Below are 21,569 nucleotides of genomic sequence, written 5' to 3'. Positions count from 1 at the left end.
AAAATAAAAAACACCACAGCATAAAACGGAAGTCAGAACAGACGAGACGTGTAAGAGTCGTATATGTCAAGGAGCTAGTTTAGACCAAGTACACTTGTCCGTTTTCCAGCAAAAGAAAGTGTAAAAAAACTGCAGTATTTGAATGATATCTTTGCTCAGCGTACGACTCTGAAGAGGCGCGTTTACCTGCGGTAGCGTTCAGAGAGCAGTGACACTACCGCGGTGACTGCAGTAGCGGCGTACGCACCCCGGTGCATGATGGGAAAACGCTCCGCTGAAACGCTGAGGAACGCCAGGTGGGTTTTTTTGGAAAGCCGAGGTCGCCGGGTTCGAAACTCCTCAAAACGTGTAAGGCTAGCAAGGACAACCGGGACGCTCAGTTCATCAGTGGCTGACGTGACTCCTTCCTTCCAAAGGATCCGGGACACTCACATTTTGAGGTGGCTTTTGTTTTCCTTTCGTTCTTATTAATTTACGGTTAAACAGCAGCGGCTACAGCTAGCAGCTTCGCCCGATGCGACTCGAACCTGCGCAGGAAAAGTCCGAGAAGGTTGAATCAGCTCACCTCGACACGGCGTTTCTCGACAGACACGTTTCATCCAAGTGACCTCTCCGGTCTGACTCCCAGTACAGACCGTGAACGCGGGGCCTCGCCATCCTTCTGATTTTGGGGGGTTTTAAGCAGGAGGTGTCAGAAAAGTTACCACGGGGATAACTGGCTTGAGGCGGCCGGGCGTTCACAGCGACGTCCTTGGGTGTCGGCTCCCCCCCCCTCCCCCATCACTGTGAAGCAGGACTCACCAAGCCGTTGGACTGCTCGCCCACTACTCGGGGACGTGAGCTGGGTTTAGACCGCCGTTAGACAGGTTAGCTTTATCCTACTGTAAACTACTAATAAGACACGTTAGCCCCTAGCTAACGGGTCTGACCCTTTAGCCGAACGGTTAGCGACGTCGCCTTGTGGTGCAGTACACCCCGTATCGAATCCCGCACCGGGCAAGAAAATAACCAGTTACACTACTGATGACGTGTCGGTGCAGCAGTAATCCCGCTCGCTACGAGAGGAACCGCGGGTTCGGACATTTGGTGTGTGTGCTTGGCTGAGGAGCCAATGGTGCGAGGCGACCATCTGTGGGATTATCGCTGAACGCCTCTAAATCAGACCCCCCCTCCCCCCCAGACGTGACGATACCATGGTGCCGCGGCCTTCAGTTGGACCGGGATATGCCGGCTTCGGTCGGTGAGCAGGGCCATTCGTGACGGGGCTGGGGGTGCGGCCGGACGGCGGTCGCCCCGCGCTCGACTCGCAAGGCACGCTCGTGGCGAACCGCGTGCTAGATCACCCGCAGGCGACCTGACCTCTCCGGTCTCGAGGGTGAAGAGGTCACTTAGATGAGGGACGGAAGGTGTCTGCCAGTAAGCGTCGTGTCCGGATGAACCGAGTCAACCTTCCTGGATTTCCTCACCTGGATTACTGAGCATGCGTCAAGAGATTCTCGGAAAAAGAAAACACGTTTTTCTTTTTTTTTTTTGGTAAACGGCACAACTTTAACACAACCCCGCAGCATCAGGAGACTAGAAATATGAAGGTGTAATGACCCAACGTTGGAATGTGGAGGAAACACCGGGCTTCCTGTGTTGGTGTGGATCCAGCATTGCTTGGTCGGGTATCTGCTACAGGGCGGGATTAGCCCAAAAAGGAGGAAGGAGGGAGGAAGAGGAGGAACGATAACGTTGTACACATGGAGGGAGAGGGAGGATAGGATGGCAGAGACCAGCGGCAGGGTAATTATATCAACCTATTTAAATATTTTCCACTAACTATCCATTTTGGTAATGATACAATATTCACACTACTATATATATGTATATATATAATATATATATAACAGACACTTGTAAATATTGGTCCAGCGGGTTTCTTTTTGAGGATATGTTCTTTTCGTCTCTCGCTGCAGACTACAACAACGGAAAAGAGATGACAGGAGGAAGGGTACAATTCAGAGGACATGAAACCTGCAAGTCTTATTTTTGTTACTTTTTTCTTCTTCTTTTCGTTGAGAGACTCCGCCCAGTTGGTCACACAGACTCCGCCCTCGCAGCCAAGAGGAGGTGGGGCTTTGAAGGAGCAGAAGGTGGAGGTGTTGTTTGGATTTGGGTTGGAGAAGAGGGGGGGTCCAATGACAAACCCCCTCTGTACGTTCTTTTCAAGTGAGGGAGGGAGAAGAGAGGCACGGCGGGGGCTTGGTGGAAGAGGAGCAGTGAAGCTGTTGTCGCCGTCTGGTGTATCCCCCACCCACCCCCACCCATCTCCTCTTCCTCTCTTCATTTCCACAGCTGGGTGCTGAGGGTCTGGCCCGAGGCTGGTGGCGTGGACCAGCCAGCCATGGGGGCGGTGGACTGGCTAAACGTGCCTGGCGCCGCTCCTACGCCACTCATAGTCATGCCTGACATCTGCTGGGTCATCTGCATGAGACGGGGAGAGGGGGGTGGGGTTGGGAGACAGAAATTGAGATGGTGAGAGAGTGAATAGCATGAGGTGGAGGATGAGGGAGGGAGAGAGAGAAAAGGGGAGCGAGTCTCAGAATCCATCAGAGCAAAAAAAAAATAGACAGGAGCGTATTCTCCTCAGGGGAATCTACTTTCCATCCTTTGCCTCGTCTCCCCAGCCTCCATTCCCTCGCTTTCTCTTCGTTGCTCCTTGGCTCACCTAAACGCCTCCGCAAGCTCCTCCCCCTCCCCTCCCCGTGCTATCCCATTTTATCCATTATAAATGGGCTTTGGTGCGGAGCTGCCCACTTATCTGGTCATCTGAGATCTGGGCATGTGTGCGCGTGTGCGTGTCCAAGCATGGGTATGCGCATGTGTGCATACTGTTGCTGACGAAACTCGAGCGCACACGAGCCGTCTCGTGACTTCCTGCACCATCTGTAGGAGTGCGCGCACACGCGCGCGCGGACACACACACACTGCAATCCCAGCTGTACACTGAACCGATTACGCACACTGATGAACCTCTTCGCCCAACTCTCATCCCGACCACTCAAAGGCAGCAAGTAGCATGTGTGTGTGTGGGTGTGTCAGAGGTGATTTATGGTCTCTTAGCTTCCAGTCGTCGTAAAAGGACAACAGTTCTGCCTGCTGCGCGCGCGCGCACACACACACACACGCACGCTGCGTGCGTGTGTTTCCCGTTGGCACTGATCGACTTCAGTTTTGAATGCAGGGGCAAATGCGTGTGTGTGTATTGACGTCTCCCATTGTCGTCACAGATCAGTTTAACGCAACACATTTCAGACCCACACACACTATTCTAATTTTAGACCGTCCATTGGTGTACAGAGCGCTCACGGCACGCCGAGGGAGGATGAGCGGGGAGACGGCCTCGAGCCGTGTCACTCCTAAAGACATGGAGACGGTGAAAACGCGTGCGATCAAGCGCCGGGCTTATCGCAGCCCGGCAGGAGCGGCGCCCGGCCCCATTCACAGCCGCGAAATTGCGAGGAACTGTTCCCATTGTCGGGGGGGGGGGGCTGAGAGTAAAGCCTCCTAATCCCAAACACAGAGGCTCTTGTGAAGGACGGCGACTTTTCCTCACAGCTGCCAATGACTCGGTCATTACTCCTCCAAATCTCCGGGAGCGCAGACTGGACCTCAGCCGCCGACACCGTCTGCATTCAGATGACTCACCGCCACTTCTGACGCCGCGGAACAGAGAACAGGACGGACCCGGGGGACGTCACAATGGCCCGCTGCCTGCCGTCACACCTACGACTTCTGCTAGACGACAATCGTGACGGCTCGCCACGTTGTAAATTCCAAAGTTATTTTTCGCCTGTTAAAATGCTTTTTTTTGGGGGGAGTAATCCCCTCCTTTTCTCCCCAATTATATTGGCTCTATTTTCCGAGCCGTCCCAGTCGCTGCTCCACCCCCTCTGCCGATCCGGGTAGGGCTGCAGACTACCACACGCCTCCTCTGATACATGTGGAGTCGCCAGCCGCTTCTTTTCACCTGACGGTGAGGAGTTTCACCTGGGGGACGTAGCGCGTGACGCTATCCCCCCCCCCCGGTTCCCCCTCCCCGAACAGGCGCACTGACCAACCAGAGGAGGCGCTAGTGCAGCGACCAGGACACATACGTACCCGCATTCAGCTTCCCGCCCGCAGACACGGCCAATTGTGTCTGTACGGGCCGCCCGACCAAGCCGGAGGCAACGCGAGGATTCGAACCGGCGATCCCCGTGTTGGTAGGCAACGGAATAGACTGCCACGCCACCCGGAAGCCCCGCCCATTCAAATGCTTTGACGGACAGAATGCGCGCCTTGTCAAAACGGTTTCATGTACAAATTAAAGTTGTTTTGACCAGCAGTTCTCAATCAGGTCCTCAGGTGCCACCAGTACTGCGGTTCTTCTATGCTAGCAGATAGATCATTACATCCACCTGTTGTTCCAGTTCCTCACAACAGGGGAATGTAATGATCTACCTGCTAGAATAGAAGAACAGCAGCACTGGTGGCACCTGAGGACCTGATTGGGAACTGCTGCTTTAAAGAAATCAGGGAGTCTCTGACATTGCTTGTCATTGTCCTCATTATACTATGTAAATTATATCTACTGAGAGCTGGTCCACCTCCGGATCTAATGTGGATCTGGTGATGTGAGACTAGATGTGTTGTGGGATTGTGGTTGTGGTGATATAACTTAAATGTCGTCATTCTCTGGTCTTAAAGGCTGCATTACAGTACAGTGAACAACGGATGTGTCTGCCTCCTTGGTCGTCATGTCCACATTACTGATGATGATTTATCGCCATGTTCTGCTGTGTAAATATCTTATGAAAGCCCCAGTAGTCATCTACTAAATATCATCGCCTTATCAATAATAAAGGTATTCAGTCAAAAGTATTGTGATATTTGATTTTGTCAAGGTCAACCAGTCTTACATCCACTGGGTGGCCGGGTAGAGAACATAACTCATCTTATAAAAGTCAGGGGGGGGGGAGCACAGAAGTAGAATGCTGTTAAGCCACCATCCACAGCGTCCCTCAGCTCAGTCCATCCAATGTCCTTCAGCCACATTATGAGTAAATATAACAGTACACATCCACAAGTAAATATAACAATACACGTCCACAAGTAAATATAACAGTACACATCCACAAGTAAATATAACAGTACACATCCACAAGTAAATATAACAATACACATCCACAAGTAAATATAACAGTACACATCCACAAGTAAATATAACAGTACACATCCACAAGTAAATATAACAGTACACATCCACAAGTAAATATAACAGTACACATCCACAAGTAAATATAACAGTACACATCCACAAGTAAATATAACAGTACACATCCACACAAGTAAATATAACAGTACACATCCACACAAGTAAATATAACAGTACACATCCACAAGTAAATATAACAATACACATCCACACAAGTAAATATAACAGTACACATCCTCAAGTAAATATAACAGTACACATCCACACAAGTAAATATAACAGTACACATCCTCAAGTAAATATAACAGTACACATCCACACAAGTAAATATAACAGTACACATCCTCAAGTAAATATAACAGTACACATCCTCAAGTAAATATAACAGTACACATCCACACAAGTAAATATAACAGTACACATCCTCAAGTAAGATGTCAGATAAAACCTAATGGTGCCATAGGACTGATGTGCTTTTACTGAACACAATTACTGAGTTACTTGCATCGGGTCAACAACATCAGATGTTATTATGTTCCATTATATTCCAGTTTTTCAGCAGAAGAACACAAGATATAAATAAACATGCAAGATTAAAGTCAGCATCAACAAACTGGTAAATCTTGTGTAATAAACATCCATCCATTATTCAAACCACTTATCCTGCTCTCAGGGTCGCAGGGATGCTGGAGCCTATCCCAGCAGTCATTGGGCGGCAGACAGGGAGACACCCTGGACAGCCCCCCCACCACCACCACACACACACACACACACACACACACATTCATTCCTAGGGACAATTTAGTACAGCCAGTTCACCTGACCTACATGTCTCTGGACTGTGGGAGGAAACCCACGCAGAGACGGGGAGAACATGCAAACTCCACACAGAGGACGACCCGGGCTGACCCACCAAGGTTGGACTACATCCCGTGGGCTCGAACCCAGGACCTTCTTGCTGTGAGGCGACCGTGCTAACCACTGAACCACCGTGCAGCCGCGTAATAAACGTTAAGAACTACAAATACTTGATATAGCCGGCGGAGGAGGTGAAGTCATTGAGACAGAATAGGGGAGGTGGGGACTCCAAGATCATAAGTCAAACTGAGGGAATTAAAATAAAGCCGGTGGGATCCATTTAAAGAACCTGTATGTGGAAAAGAAAACCAACGGAATTCCATGACAGGTGAAATACCGGGGTACTAAATGTATGTGCTACTTAATATTCCTCTTCAGGTGAGCGGAGAGAAAAGGGATTGCCAAAAAAACCCCCGACATTCAGATGCACTGCCTCAAAACATTCTCGTGTGAGGAAATCCCTCCATTAGACTGGAAGACGAGTACTAATGTGGAGATCAATTCATTACTGCTTCGGCCGGCCGAGGTGGATTTAAAATTCACACTGTGCTCATAATTTTGCCCATGTCTGCTCTGCTGGTTTCTGTGTGTGTGTGTGTGTGTGTGTGTGTGTGTGTGTGTGTGTGTGTGTGTGTGTGTGTGTGTGTGTGTGTGTACCTGATTGATATTCCACTGTCCTTGCTGTGGTTGTTGCTGCATGACGTACATGTTCTGTCCTTGGCTGGCCGGCATTACTCCCTGCGGCATGCCCATGTAGCAACTACCGTTGGGCATCGCCATGCCGGGCATCATGGTGCCGCCCGGCATCATGTTGGTGGGCGGGACGGCTCCGCCCATCCCAGGAGGAAAAGCCTGGGGGGCAAACTGCATCTGAGGCTGGCCCATATACATTCCAGCTGGAGAGAGAGAACGAACACACACACACACACACACACACACACACACACACACACACACACACACACACACACACACACACACACACAGGTGGAGGTGTCAACCCTGCAAGGTAACGACCAGCTCATCGGGAGCAGTTAGGGGTTAAGGTGTCTTGCTCAAGGACACCTCCACATTTTCGCCAGTAGGAGGCGAGGATCAAACCGACAACCCCCCCAGTAACCAGACAACCTGCTTTAAACCGCTGTCGGCCCACATGTGCTGAGTTACAGCTGTCTGCAACAGCTGTCTCTCTGCTTGACTGGTCCGCCGTACCTCAGACAGGAGCCACTGAGTACTGACACTTACTCAGCATTTGAGATTTGGGGAACACTGGAAAGAGTCCGTCAGCAGAGAACCGACAGTTTTTGGAGAAATGTTCACTCTCTCTCTGTCCGATAATGTCGACTGCCAAAGACAAACATTACCGTTAGTGAGATTTGGCGATAATAAGCAGCTTGCACTAATGACCACATGACCACACTGGTCCTCCTCACCGGCCAGCAGGTCTTCCACAGAAAAGCCTTTCCGCTGCAGTTGTGGTCACATCATTTAACTGGCCAGAAAGGATCCCATCCCATCAGAACGCCATTAACTTTTTATGGAAATTCTGTTTCCAATTTGACTTTCTAGAATCTCTAGAAATTATACTTAGAAAAAACAAAAACAAAAACAGGGACACACTTTAACCTGAACTCGAGCTCTGTTTTCGGAACAAGGACAAACGGGATGTTCTCACTCTGGAGGAGAATCGGTTTCCTGGTTTCTCCATAGACCAGAAGTTTCAGTCCTCATTAGGATGAAGATATAAACGCACATAAACACACAAATACGCCAATTATTTTACTTTACACATCGGCACAAAAGACATCACAGTAAAGACGACGCACACATATGAAAGGGAGGAGAGTGGGAAAGTGATGCTGGGCATCCTTCTGGTGGGGCTATAATCTGCCCGTCGTCTCTACGGCAGATCCATCACATTCAAATCTACCAGCCTACAAAAAACCCTTTATCCCCGACTTCCACGTCCACTCCTGCACGCGGTTCTGTTGACATGAATGCATAATATCAATACGCATGTGTAAAAAAAGAAGAGAAAGCCAAATCGTGCTTTTCTATACATGTGCATAAATCCGGCTCGTGTTTAAGAAAGCATATAACACCAACATCCCACCACCGAGCCTCCACAGTAAAAGGCCCCAGCACTTCAGACTCACACGGCCATGTCCCACTTATGGGACAACAAACAGACGACCCCCCCCCTCCCCTCCACCACGGCGCTAAGAATAGGAATGGAAACTGGTTTGAATATGCAGACGTTATTATTTCCCTTAGTTCTCCCACATTTTTACAGTGCTATTTTTTTGTGTGTGTGTGTGTCTGGGCAGTTGGTCTGTGTGCTGTTGTGTTCATGTCCCTGCTCTGTGTGTGTGTGTGTGTGTGTGTGTGTGTGTGTGTGTGTGTGTGTGTGCGCGCGCGCTTGTGTGCACGCGCGCATGATCGATGCAGATGACTGCTGGACAGATCATCGCCTCATCTGCTCCACCATGTCCATCAAACTCAAGAGGAAAAGGAGGGTTCAAAAGTAGCAGGGCCAGCCACGGCTGAACCTTGAAAGCCTGAATGAAACTGCCACCCAGCAGCGACTTCAGGCCTCTCTTGAGGAAACCCTCCAACAGGAATATCCTGATGACATTGAAAAGCACTGGAGCCTGCTCAAATCCACCATCCTTGACACCTGCAAAACCACCCTTGGGTACAAGTCCAGAAAACACCAGGACTGGCTTGATGAGAATGACAGAGACAGAACAGCTCATGTCCAAGAAAAGGAAAGTCTTTCGTGCATGGCAAAATGATGTAACCTGCAAGGCTAAAAGAGCGACTCACTCCAGAGCCAGGGCAGACGTCCAGAGACGGGTGAAAGAGTTTAAAAACTCTTGGTGGACAGAAACGGCTCTGGAAATCCAACGACTGGCAGACTCGGGTGACACCAGAGGCCTTTTCAGCACTACTAAGGCCGTCTATGGTCCAAGCAACTGCGGCTTAAACACCCTGTGCTCAAAGGACGGGCAGGAGCTGCTGAAGGACAAGTCCCTTCACGCCCAATAGAAGGAGCACTTCCAGGAACTCCTCAACCACAACAACACAGCTGAACTAGACATTGCTAGCCAAATTCCCCAGAGTCTCATCAGAGAAGATGATGGGGAACCTCCCATCATGACAGAGGTTCAAGATGCCATCAGGAGCCTTAACAACAACAAGGCTGCCGGTCCAGATGGGATCCCAGCTGAGATCCTAAAGGAGGGTGGACCAGAGCTCCTGTACCACATCCACACCCTCCTCCTCAAGTTCTGGGAAAAAGAAGAACTTCCCTCAGAGCTCAGGGATATTCAAGAAGGGGGACAAGGTAGAGTGTGGAAACTACAGGGGCATCTCACGCCTGTCAACAACAGGCAAAGTCCTCGCTCATGTCCTTGCAAACTGACTGCTACCAGTGGCTGAGGAAGTATTCCCAGAATCTCAGTGTGGCTTCCACCCATCCAGAGGTACAGCAGACATGATATTTACAGCACGCCAACGCCAGGAAAAATGCCGTGAACAAAGGCAGCCTTTGTACATGGCTTTCATAGACCTGACAAAGGCATTTGACTCAGTAGACCGCGAGGCTCCGTGGAGCATATTATCAAGATATGGCTGTCCTGACAAATAGATCAGAATATTGAGACTTCTACATGACGACATGTCAGTCACAGTGCTCAGCCACAGCAGCTCTGAGTCAGAGCCTTCACTGTGGAAACAGGGATGCATCATCACACCCACCGTTTGCCATTTTTATTGCTGCCATACGCCACCTCATTGGCAAAGAGCTGCCACGGGGGATCCCAATCCTATACAGAACTGACAGCAGGCTCTTCAACCTTAATAGGTTCAAGGACAAGTGCAAAGTCTGCAACACCACCATCATGGAGCTTCAGTATGCAGACGACAACACCATTGCAGCACACTCTGCAGAAGACCTCCAGGACATTCTGAATGCCTTTGCCATGGCATACAGAGCCCTGGGTCTAGTATTACACATCAAGAAGACTGAGGTCCTATATCAACCTCCACCCAACCAGTCATCTACCCAGCCCACCACAAAAGTGGACAACAACATTCTTGAAAACGTTGATCACTTCCCCTACCTCAGCAGCCTTCTCTCCTCAAAAACTGACATCAACTCTGGGGTCAACCATCATCTAAGTTGTGCAAGTACCGCTTACACCAGCCTCAGGAAAAGTGTCTTTGAAGACCGAGACCTAAAGGCCCAAACAAAACTCCTGGTCTACCAAGCTGTTGTTCTCCCCACCCTGCTGTATGGAGCAGAGTCATGGACCACCTACAGCAGGCACCTGAGAGCCCTGGAACAATACCACCAAAGATCCTTCGGAAAGAGCCCGAGGTTCAGCTGAAAGGACAGACGCATCAACATCAGCGTTCTGGAAGAAGCCTAAATGACTAGCATCACCACCACAATAATAGAGCACCCACTCCAATGGACAGGCCATGTCATCCACATGTCCAACACACAGCTCCCCAGATCTTGTACTCCCAGCTGAAGGAAAGTCAGCAAGCTCCCGGCAGGCAAAAGAAACATTTCAAGGACAATATCCAGACCAGTCTGAAGAAAGTCAACATCACATCGAGCAACTGGGAACGCATTGTACTGGATAGGTGCTCCTTGAAGAAATCCCTGCAGGAAGGAGCTGCATGTCATGAACTGGAACTCTGCTGTGCCACAGAGAAAAAGCAACAGCACTACCAGGAGAGAGCGAAAAAGGCTCGACTACCACCACCACTTTCCCGTCCACACTGCACCAAAGTATGTGGATTGGCCTCTGCAGCCATCTGAAGACCCACAAGTAGACAATCTAACGGAGAGGACAGTCATATTTGATTCGAGTGACCGCCAATGATGATGATGATGGGTGTGCGTGTGCATGCGTGCTTGTGTGAGTGTGTATCACCTTGTCCCGGTGCAGGCTGCTGCTGGCTCTGCGGCTGACTGCCCAATGAGCTGCTGGCGTAGAGGGACAGGATGGAGTCTTTAGACAAAGGCTTCTTCTCCTCCACCTTAGTCGTGTTACTGGAGATTGAAGAGTCTGCTTGAGGAGCCGCCTGGCTAGAACCCGCCTGCAAAAGGAGATGAAAACAGTACATTGCTAGCCTTCATACATATTTACAGTTTATACACGTTGATGGGCAGATGTTGTCCTCAGTAATTTAATGCCCACCAGCTATGTGAGCCGCGCTTGACATGGACGTGTCATACATATGCACGTCTGGTCTACAGTACTTTTGCTGGACCCGCTTGTGTGAGTGAAGCATGTTATTGGCTTCAGGCGGTCATGCTGCACTTTGGCAATGGATGAAAAACATCTTTACGTTGACCCAGCTTCTTATGGAGGAGAAAAGTCAGACAACTAAAGATTTGTGTGTGTGTGTGCCAACAAAGGAAGATACCGAGGGCAGGTCAGAATGAGACACCACACAGAGGTTTTTCAGAGCACATGAGAGTCATTTAAACTATGGTGACTTGTCTGTACATGTCAAACTCAGTTTAACCCTCATAGTATCTGACCTGTCAGTATTTCTGTCAGTACTGGTAGAAGGGCTGGTTTCCCGCACACAGGATTAAGACTAGCCCTGGTTTAAGTTGAATTTTTAATGGAGATTCTCCATACTAAAGTCAGTTAAGTTCAGGACTAGATCTCATCTGTGTCCAGGAGCCTGGCCCTTAGCGTTTTTACTGTTAGCGCGGTATTTTTCATCTAATGAATGTAGTGTTGAGTTTGTAAGGCGGTCCATGTATTTGGTTTTTAACCCATGTTGTGCCGTCAGTAATACATGTTCCGTTTGCTTCTGATGCTAAAGCACAAAACTATTCTGTGATAAAGAATCAGAAGTTGAGAGATCAGGAATCAGGAACACTTTATTAGTCATTTCACTTCATGCACTTGCGCACATGAAATTAAAAACATACATCCAAACTTAACGAAAAAATCACTGTCCAATGGCACGATCGCCAGCCAGGATGACTGTCGGAACTGCCGGTCTGCATGAGCTAGCAGTTAGCTTAGCCTGCCCCACTTCCTCATCCTGTCAGACCACCCTCAGTGTTTCCTCTTTGGGCGCAGCTCCAGGCAGGGCCGTGGACCAGGTTCCCCCAGCCAATCCAACACCAGCTCTCCCAGCCAGACACCCTGGACAAACCTCTCTGCACTCCACACGACGACATCAAAAACACAGTCAACACCAGGCGAGGCCGCCGCCAGACCGCCCTCGGTGTTACCGGAACTGTCGGTCTGCATAAGGTAGCAGTTAGCTTAGCCTGCCATGCTTCCACGTCCTGTCAGATTGCCCTCGGTGTTTCCTCTTCGGGCAGGGCCGTGGTCCCTGGGCCCACAGCATGCAGCAGACAAAGCTCTCCCAGCAGATCCAGCTCCAACTCTCCCAGCCATCAAACGAAGACAAAACCTAGATGCAGACGTGGACAAAGACACTGCATGGACGGTGCTGGTTGAGGCCACGGCAAACGTGAATTCATGCCACCATCTTCCCACACCGGAAGCAGGAAAAATAAAAAAAATGTGCCGATTGTGGTCATAATGGTTATGGTGACTAGAATAAAGCAGTTTAACATCAGCCACCGGTTTATGTGCATGAAGCCCTCAGCTCGAGTTAACAAGGTGTTGTATTAAGATGCTTCAGCATCACCACGGCCGGACTAGAAACAACGCATGGCTCTTCTCCCGATTAGTCGCTCCACATCTGTCTGCAACGTCGCTTCAGTCATTTTTTGCAGCACTCATACAGTTTAAGTTTTCTCATTTAACAGACACTTTTATCCAAAGTGGTTTACAACACAGTGGGTAAACTGATAAAAGACATGTGTCAACCTACAGACATCTCACAGTATACTGAATAATCATCATATCACAGCCAAGAGCCCAAGTCATGTCAAGAGCAGTCAGGGCTCCCATTCATATTAGGAGTTTATTTTAGGACTTTTAAAGGACATTTTATGTGACTTTTGCTTGGATAAACACGACAGCCGCTGGTGAGAGACGGTCATATTATTTAGTATTTATCAGTGGAAGGCTCAACAGTCTCTAAATGGACTGTGGACACACTGACGTCACATCTCAACAACTAAAAATATAGCTATAAATCTGCCGTCCCAGCGGGTAAGAGTACAATTTCGTAATATGAATTAACAGTTTTCTTCGACCTTAGTATCATTTCCAGGTCATCTGATCGATTTTTGCATCTTCCAGGAGTTTCCCATAATTGTAAAACTAGTCCATACCAGTGGCGGCTGGTGCTAAAAAATGGGGGGGGGGGGGCGCAATTTACCATGGCGCAGCACACCTGACAGCTGCTTTAATGTCCACACAGTCACAGAGTTATTAAGAAGGACAATGTAGCCAATAGATTTTATCAGGGTTTATAGACGGGGGATGATTGACAGTGGAGACAAGGAGTGGTGGGGTGTGTGAACATGATTGACAGCCACGAGAACTGTCCAATCACATTAGATCACAAAACATTGAAACAATACCAGTTCACTGCCAATAAAAGTGGGAGTGTCTGGGGCGCACAGAACTGCACCCCATGGAAAATCTGAAGAAACCAATCAGACAGCAGCCTCAGGTCACCTGCTCACCACAAGTTTGAGGGGTTACATAAGGTATCATTGGCCAGCACCCCTCACCCAGGAGGTATATGTATTCAGACAGAAATCAACCCAACACCATTTGGAACCAGTATTTAATGGCTGCTGACAGGTGCTCACACACTGAAAAACGCTTTTATTTCATAATTATTTGCATTATATGTCTGTGAATGTTCTCATTCATCCAGGTCATGGTTATCCGAAGGAGTTGAATCAAGTGCAACTGGACTTGGTATATATCCGTGAAGATGTTTCGCCTCTCATCCAAGAGGCTTCCTCAGTTCGTGCCTTTCTGACTAGACCAAGCTAGTCTGACTGCCTGGTGACGAGACTCCGAATTTATCCTGTTGGTAAACATCGGATCACAAAGTGCCACGCATATCTATAGCTCTGACAACGACTCCTAGAGGATAAATTCTGAGTCTCATCACCAGCCAGTCAGACTAGCTTGGTCTAGTCAGAAAGGCACGAACTGAGGAAGCCTCTTGGACGAGAGGCGAAACATCTTCACGGATATATACCAAGTCCAGTTGCACTTGATTCAACTCCTTTGGATATTTGTATTATACAACTAAATTATATATTTTTTCTTTTAAGTTTATTTCTGATTTCTCCCAATTTAGTGGCTAATCGATCCCTATTTTAGTTCAAACACCCACCCTCATACTGCATGCGTTCGCCAACTGCATCTCTCCGGCCGGCAGTCTCGAAGGAGACGCTCGCCACTTCCGTGACAAGGCGAATCCAGGCGGAATCACTGCTTTTTCCGACACACAAAGAGACACATTCATGTGACGAACACAAGCCGACTCCGTCCCCCTCCCGAAGACAACGTTGCCAATTATTGCTGCTTCATCGAGTCCGGCCATAGTCGGATCTGACGAGACCAAGGCATGAGCCCCGGTCCCCAGTGGGCAACTGCATCGACACAAAGCCGATGCTCAGACCACTACACCACCGCAGACCCACAACTAAATCATATTTAACATGTTTAAGTAGGTTTTCATCTCTTGATATTTGAAGGGGGAGGCGCCTCAGCGCCCTGTACTGGGCAGCCACCACTGGTCCATACTGTAAATTTCCAGATTTTCCAGGACATGTGGGAACCCTGACTGGTCACTAAATAGGAGGATTATAAATTATAAATTAGCTGGACAACCATAACCAAGAGTGCATGTCATAAATAGCTAAGATGTGCGACATCTGAACCACCAACACTCACTGATGACGGCAGTGTCAACCGTGAGGCTCTAGTAGAGGAGTCAACATCTAGGTAGAGGTCCAACTTCTCATAAATCCCCCTGTATAAAACACGAGGAAGAGGAGGGCGAGCTGGAGACTAGCGTGGGGTGTGTGCGCATGTGTGTGCATGTGTGCATGTGTGTGTTTGTGTGAAACAAAGACGAGGCGACGAGAGGAGCGAGAAGAACAAGGAGGAGAGATATTGTCACTGTAAGTGAGACAGATGACATTAATTAGGTCGGCACAAAGAGCGGCAGAGACAGAGACAGGCAAACTGAAAGACAAGCGCAACACACGTGCACACATCTGCAAATACACACACACACACACACACACACACACACACACACACACAGAGTGGATGTTTGCGTGCACGCACTCACAGAAACTTCTGGAGAAGAACAAAAAAAAAAAAACCAAGAAAATGGCAAACTTTCAGGCTAACACCCATTACGCCTAATGGATTGAGCTGACAAAAACCCAACACCTGCTTAAAAGCCGTACACGGGAGGGCGGGTGGATGAGGGCGGGTGGATGAGGGCGGGTGTGTGTGTGTGAAGGCAGGGGGTTGAGTATTTCTGAGTGCTTGAGAGGGAACGGAGGGAAAATACCAGAGGGGTGGAAAACAGAGAGGGGGAGAGAGTGACAGTCACCAGCAGGGAGAAGCACGAGCAGAGGAGTGTGTGATTAAGCTGCGACCGCAGCAGCCCTGAACCTACGGGGGAGCGTGCATGCGTGAGCTGTGCGTGCATGCACACGCGCATGCGTGTGCATGCACACGCATGCGCGTGCATGCACACGCGCATGCGTGTGCATGCACGCGCATGCACGCGCATGCACGCGCATGCACGCACAGCTCACGCAGCCGCCGACACGCAAGCCCTTCAGGGGCGACACGACGCCAGCTGAGGAGTCTACCTCGCCCAACATGTTCACGCAACACGGATCATGAAGACCAGCTCACACACGGGCAGACCAGATCCTGCAAACCCCACACTGCAGCCAGTCTCACAAACACGGTTCTCACACACATGCATGCACAGACACACACAGACACACACACACACACTAGGAGGACCCTTGTAAGCTTGTGAGTGTGTTTTGGCCCAACTGCTTCGCAGGCACTAATGCTTCCTTCTGTAACCGCTTTGACCAGAGAGCAGGAGAGAGGAGGGGAGTGGAGGAGAGAGGAAGGGAGTGGAGGAGAGAGGAAGGGAGTGGAGGAGAGAGAGAGAGAGAGAGAGAGAGAGAGAGAGAGAGAGAGAGAGAGAGAGAGAGTGTGTGTGTGTGTGTGTGTGTGTGTGTGTGTGTGTAACAAAACAGGTTGAGTGTGAGGTGCTGATGAGGAGAGGAAAGTAAGAGGGAGTAAATTGAAAAAAAAAGAGGGATGAAGAGACAGAAAAGAGTGAGTGAGAGAGTGTGAGAGAGGGAGAAAAAAGAATGAGAGCATTGCATGCTGGTTCAATAGTGACTTACAACACACACACACACACACACACACACTCCAAACAGCAGTCGGTTAAGGCGAGGAAGGTGTGTCCCCTGGCGGTGCAGGATCATGGGTGATGGGGATAGGTGGTGCAGGATCATGGGTGATGGGGACAGGTGGTGCAGGATCATGGGTGACGGGGATAGCTGGTGCAGGATCATGGGTGATGGGGATAGGTGGTGCAGGATCATGGGTGACGGGGATAGGTGGTGCAGGATCATGGGTGACGGGGATAGGTGGTGCAGGATCATGGGTGACGGGGACAGGTGGTGCAGGATCATGGGTGACGGGGACAGGTGGTGCAGGATCATCAGTGATGGGGACAGGTGGTGCAGGATCATGGGTGACGGGTACAGGTGGTGCAGGATCATGGGTGACGGGTACAGGTGGTGCAGGATCATGGGTGACGGGTACAGGTGGTGCAGGATCATGGGTGACGGGTACAGGTGGTGCAGGATCATGGGTGACGGGTACAGGTGGTGCAGGATCATGGGTGACGGGTACAGGTGGTGCAGGATCATGGGTGACGGGTACAGGTGGTGCAGGATCATGGGTGACGGGTACAGGTGGTGCAGGATTATGGGTGATGGGGATCGCTGGTTCTATTAATAGGTGCAGCACATTAGCATCCGAGAAGCCTTCCCCTGCTGTTAGCCCTACTGCCTGTCACAGCACTGCAACGCTGCCCGGGTGTGTGTGTGTGTGTGTGTGTGTGTGTGTGTGTGTGTGTGTGTGTGTGTGTGTGTGTGTGTGTATGTGTGTGTGTGTGTGTGTGGTGTGTGTCTGTAGGTGTATCGCCATCCTCTGGTTTTGATGATGGATGGTAAATTTATTTTTAAAAATCAAGTACATTTTATTTGTGTAGCCCAACATCATACATTACAAATGTGCCTCAGTGGGCTTCAAATTGTGCTGTTCTCAAACCCAGACACTGGACCTTTTTTTAACCGTACTACGCTCATTTCCCCTGGCATATTATGTACTCATTCAACAACTTATGCAACCCCCCTCCCAAAAAAAGGCAAAACTTAACTATTTTTATAATTTCACTTCCAAATCTGATCACCATAACCTCCTCTAAAACAGACACGGGCATCGGGGGCGGCCAGGTGGGCTCTCCTGTCTCAGCTCTGAATGGCTGGTGACTGCACCCTACTTTTATTTTGATCTCTACTACATTTTATTTATCATCCTTTTTAGCTTTTACCGTCACTATTTACCGTCAATCTTTCCCTCTTGCACCAACACACCAAGACAAACTGCTTCTATGTTCTCGTACTGAGCAACGAATCTGATTGATTGTTGTGATTGTGATTACTATTGTGCGTCATAAAGAGCCGAGCCGGCGGGCGAGCGACGTTCCAACCCACCATTTCATCAAATGTTTTGCACCGCCCAACAAAAGCACATCCCTCCCTACATGTTGTCCCACCTCAGTATCCTGTTTTACTTGGAAATACATCGCGAAACGAAAGCAAGGGCATCCGGGTAGCGTAGCGGTCTATTCTGTTGCCTGCCAACACTGGAAATCGTCGGTTCGAGTCCCCGTGTTACCTCCGGCTTGGTCGGGCATTCCTACAGACACAATTGGCCGTGTCTGCGGGTGGGAAGCCGGATGTGGGTATGTGTCCTGGTCGCTGCACTGGTGCCTCCTCTACTTGGTCGGGGTGCCTGTTCAGGAGGGAGGGAGGGAGGGAGGGAGGGAGGGAGGGAGGGGGGGGGGAACTGGGGGGAATAGCGTGATCCTCCCACACGCTACATTACGTCCCCCTGGCGAAACACCTGTCAGGTGAAAAGACGTGGCTGGCGACTACACATGTATGGGAGGAGGCACGTGGTAGTCTGCAGCCCTCCCCCGGATCGGCAGAGCGGGTGGAGCAGCGACCGGGACGGCTCAGAAGGGTGGGGTAATTGGCCTGATACAATTGGGGAGAAACAGGGGGGAAAAAAACCAATAGGAAAGCAAGATCCGCTCTGATTAACATTTCACCTCATCTTTAACAAGCAAATAGATGGGGAGACAGGGAGGAAACCAAACGACGACGTGCAAAAACCCAAAACAGGAAATGGGGGGACAGCGGTCACATGGTTAGGCCGGAGTGAACAGGTTGAGCTTTCATCATGGGGACTAGCCACCTTTTTAAACACACACACACACACACACACACACACACACACACACACACACACACACACACACACACACACACACACACACACACACACACAGTGGATGATATGCTGTGGGGCTTCTCGCAGCACATTGTATTGTGGAAGGTCTCTCAGCAAGGCTCCATCCTCCTCCATCACCGTGGCGTCGACGCCACGGCAACAGCACTGAATTAGAGCTGGCTCCGAGCTCCGACAGCCTTTTCCCTCACTGTCACTATTCATAGACTTCTACAGCGCCGGCAACACACACACACACACACACACACACACACACACACACACACACACACACACACACACACACACACACACACACACACACAGAACAATGACCACTCAGCAAGAAGTGAGATGATGTATTAAGTCCCACACACACACACACAAACCTGCAGACACACAAATAATGCTCATCACAGTCAGTGTGCAGTAAACAGCGCAGCCAGTTGTAGACACCACACAGAAACTCATCTCCATGAGATAAACACACACACACACACACACACACATAGGCGAGGCTGCATCCTCTCCTCTTCCATCACCGACACAAAGCCGCCCTGCGTACTCCTGCGCTCCCCTCTGATACGCCATCTGTAGCAGGAAAACAAAGCAGACCCGGCTACGAGAGCAGGCGGGGGAACGAAGGATGTGGGCCGAGGAGCGAGAGAGCCGCATAAAATGACCTTAACAAAAAAGAACGAGTGAACGTAAAAGAACCCAGACAGGAATGAAGTGGAGATAGTCGGGGGGGAAAAAACCTCCCCCCTACTTGTCTCCCACATCACCCATCAACAATTCATCCACCTATCTACCCTCCAACCCACACCTAGCCCCCCTCCGACCCACACCTAGCCCCCCTCCGACCCACACCTAGCCCCCCTCCGACCCACATTCATTCTCATCTCTCTCTCTTCCAAGCATCTATCCTGCATTCATGAACTACCCCTCTTTCCTATTCTACCCATCTCCTCCTCTCTCTTTTCCAATATCTGTCCTCCCCCCCCACCCCCCCCCCCACACACAACCCCCCCCTCCCTCGCCTCGCCCCTCTCCTGTTTTGCTAGAACCTTCAGGGAAAGCGGAGTGTGTGTGTGTGTGTGTGTGTGTGTGTGTGTGTGGTGTGTGTGTGGTGGGTGCTTAGTGAGAGGGGAATTAGAAACACCAGTATACGATAAAAAGGCAGCCGTCTGAATAAGGTGGGGTGGGTGGGTGTGGGTATTAGAAAGCACACCGAGGGAGCCTGAGTGAGACGGACAGATGTTTGAACAAGAGAGTGTGAATGAGCGAGAGAGAGAGAGAGAGAGAGAGAGAGAGAGAGAGAAAAGCTGGGATAACACAAATCCTCCCCTCCTACAAGGCTGTAATCGCATTTTTCATAATTGACACATTCGCAGATAGGAGCGCACATTCCCCAATCCCGCTTAATAGCCGTACAAATCAGCTCGCTGCTGAGCGCCGCCACCTCCGTCTTCCTGTATGAGAGACGAGTCCAACATCCACCTGCTGAATGTGAAACGCCTTTTTTTACGTGTGTCTCCTGAGTACAGGACACACGTTCCCTCGTGTGTACTGAACACTTAAATCAGGTTTCTTACACAACAGAGGTACATGTGCAGCACGGACATGACCACCCGACTCATCTTCTGCACTGCATTTGCATTTATACAGTAGTCGAGCTGCAGTAGTCACTCAGAGCGCTTCACAATTAACGAATGCCTCACTTTTCACACACACACACACACACACACACACACACACACAGACACACACAGCGACAGCAGTGTAAACCATGCAAGGGGACAACCAACTCATCGGAGGCGGTTAGGGGTTCGGTGTCTTGCTCAAGGACACCACGACGCATCCAGGTGACGTGGTGGTCTATTCCATTGCATACTAACACGGGGGTCGCTGGTTCGAATCCCCGCGTTACCTCCGGGCGTCCCTACAGACACAATTGCCCATGTCTGCGGGTGGGAAGCCGGATGTGGGTATGTGTCCTGGTCCCCGCACCAGCACCTCCTCTGGTCGGTCAGGGGCGCCTGTTCGGGGGGGGGGGGGGACTGAGGGGAATAGCATCATCCTCCCACATGCTACGTCCCCCCTGGTGAAGCTGCTCACTGTCAGGTGAAAAGCAGCGGCTGGCGACTCCCCATGTATCGGAGAAGGCATGTGGTAGTCTGCAGCCCTGCACGGATCAGCAGAGGGGGGTGGAGCAACGACCGGGCTGGCACAGAAGAGTGGGGTAATTGGCCAGATACAATTGGGGAGAAAAGGGGGGGGGATTCGGGGGGGGGGCACCTCAACATTTCTTCAAGGAGGAGCCAAAGATCGAACCGACAACTCTCCAGTTACGAGACGACCCGTTTGACCTACTGTCGGCCCCTTAGTCGCCTGTATGGGTGGGGGAAGGAGGAGTTGGGGTGCCATTGTAAATGTAATGTAAATCTGCAAGGTGGAGCAGTCAGGGATCGGTGATTTTATTGGTGAACCTACCGGCCAGGGGACTGCAGCTGGAAATGAGCCATTAACTAAATGTTGTACAAAGCGTCACTTCTTCCTGAGTTGTGTGTATTTGCAGATGGCCCCTGATAAAATACACACATTAATTTGGGATATCTGAAGCGAGCAGGAGGACGGGGGAGATGGAGACAGGAGAGGTGAAGATATGTGAAAAGAGATGGAGAGCAGAACGGCAGAGCAGACAACAGGAGATAAGGATGGCAGCGTTGACGAGTGGGCATCTGGGAGACGGGGGGGGGGGGGACAAAGGACAGGCCTGTAATCGATGAAGTGAGGGAAGCCAGAGGGGGGAGGGGGAAGGAGAGAGAAAAGTGAGTGTGGAGAGGAGATTGGTGGACGTGTAAGAGGCGGCGTGCTGTCACAGCTGACCGTAATTGTTCATCATGTCTGGTTCCTGG

General features: G+C 50.2%; 1 protein-coding gene across 1 annotated transcript in view; it reads right to left on the bottom strand.

The window, feature by feature from the left end:
* Positions 1 to 2,322: 2,322 nt before the first annotated feature.
* smap1 (small ArfGAP 1) overlaps positions 2,323 to 21,569 on the bottom strand; it is a 129,455-nt gene continuing 110,208 nt past the window's right edge. The window contains exons 9-11 of the mRNA XM_056292162.1: positions 11,044 to 11,209; positions 6,755 to 6,993; positions 2,323 to 2,466 (exon numbers count right to left, since the gene is read on the bottom strand). Coding sequence (XP_056148137.1) covers positions 2,326 to 2,466; positions 6,755 to 6,993; positions 11,044 to 11,209 — 546 coding nt within the window. The 3' untranslated portion in view covers positions 2,323 to 2,325. The remainder of the gene's footprint in view (positions 2,467 to 6,754; positions 6,994 to 11,043; positions 11,210 to 21,569) is intronic.

Source organism: Lampris incognitus, chromosome 13 (assembly GCF_029633865.1).
Source record: "Lampris incognitus isolate fLamInc1 chromosome 13, fLamInc1.hap2, whole genome shotgun sequence".
NCBI classification, from domain to species: domain Eukaryota; kingdom Metazoa; phylum Chordata; class Actinopteri; order Lampriformes; family Lampridae; genus Lampris; species Lampris incognitus.
The sequence above is the reverse complement of the archived record's forward strand: the minus strand, read 5'-3'. Positions and strand labels throughout refer to the sequence as shown.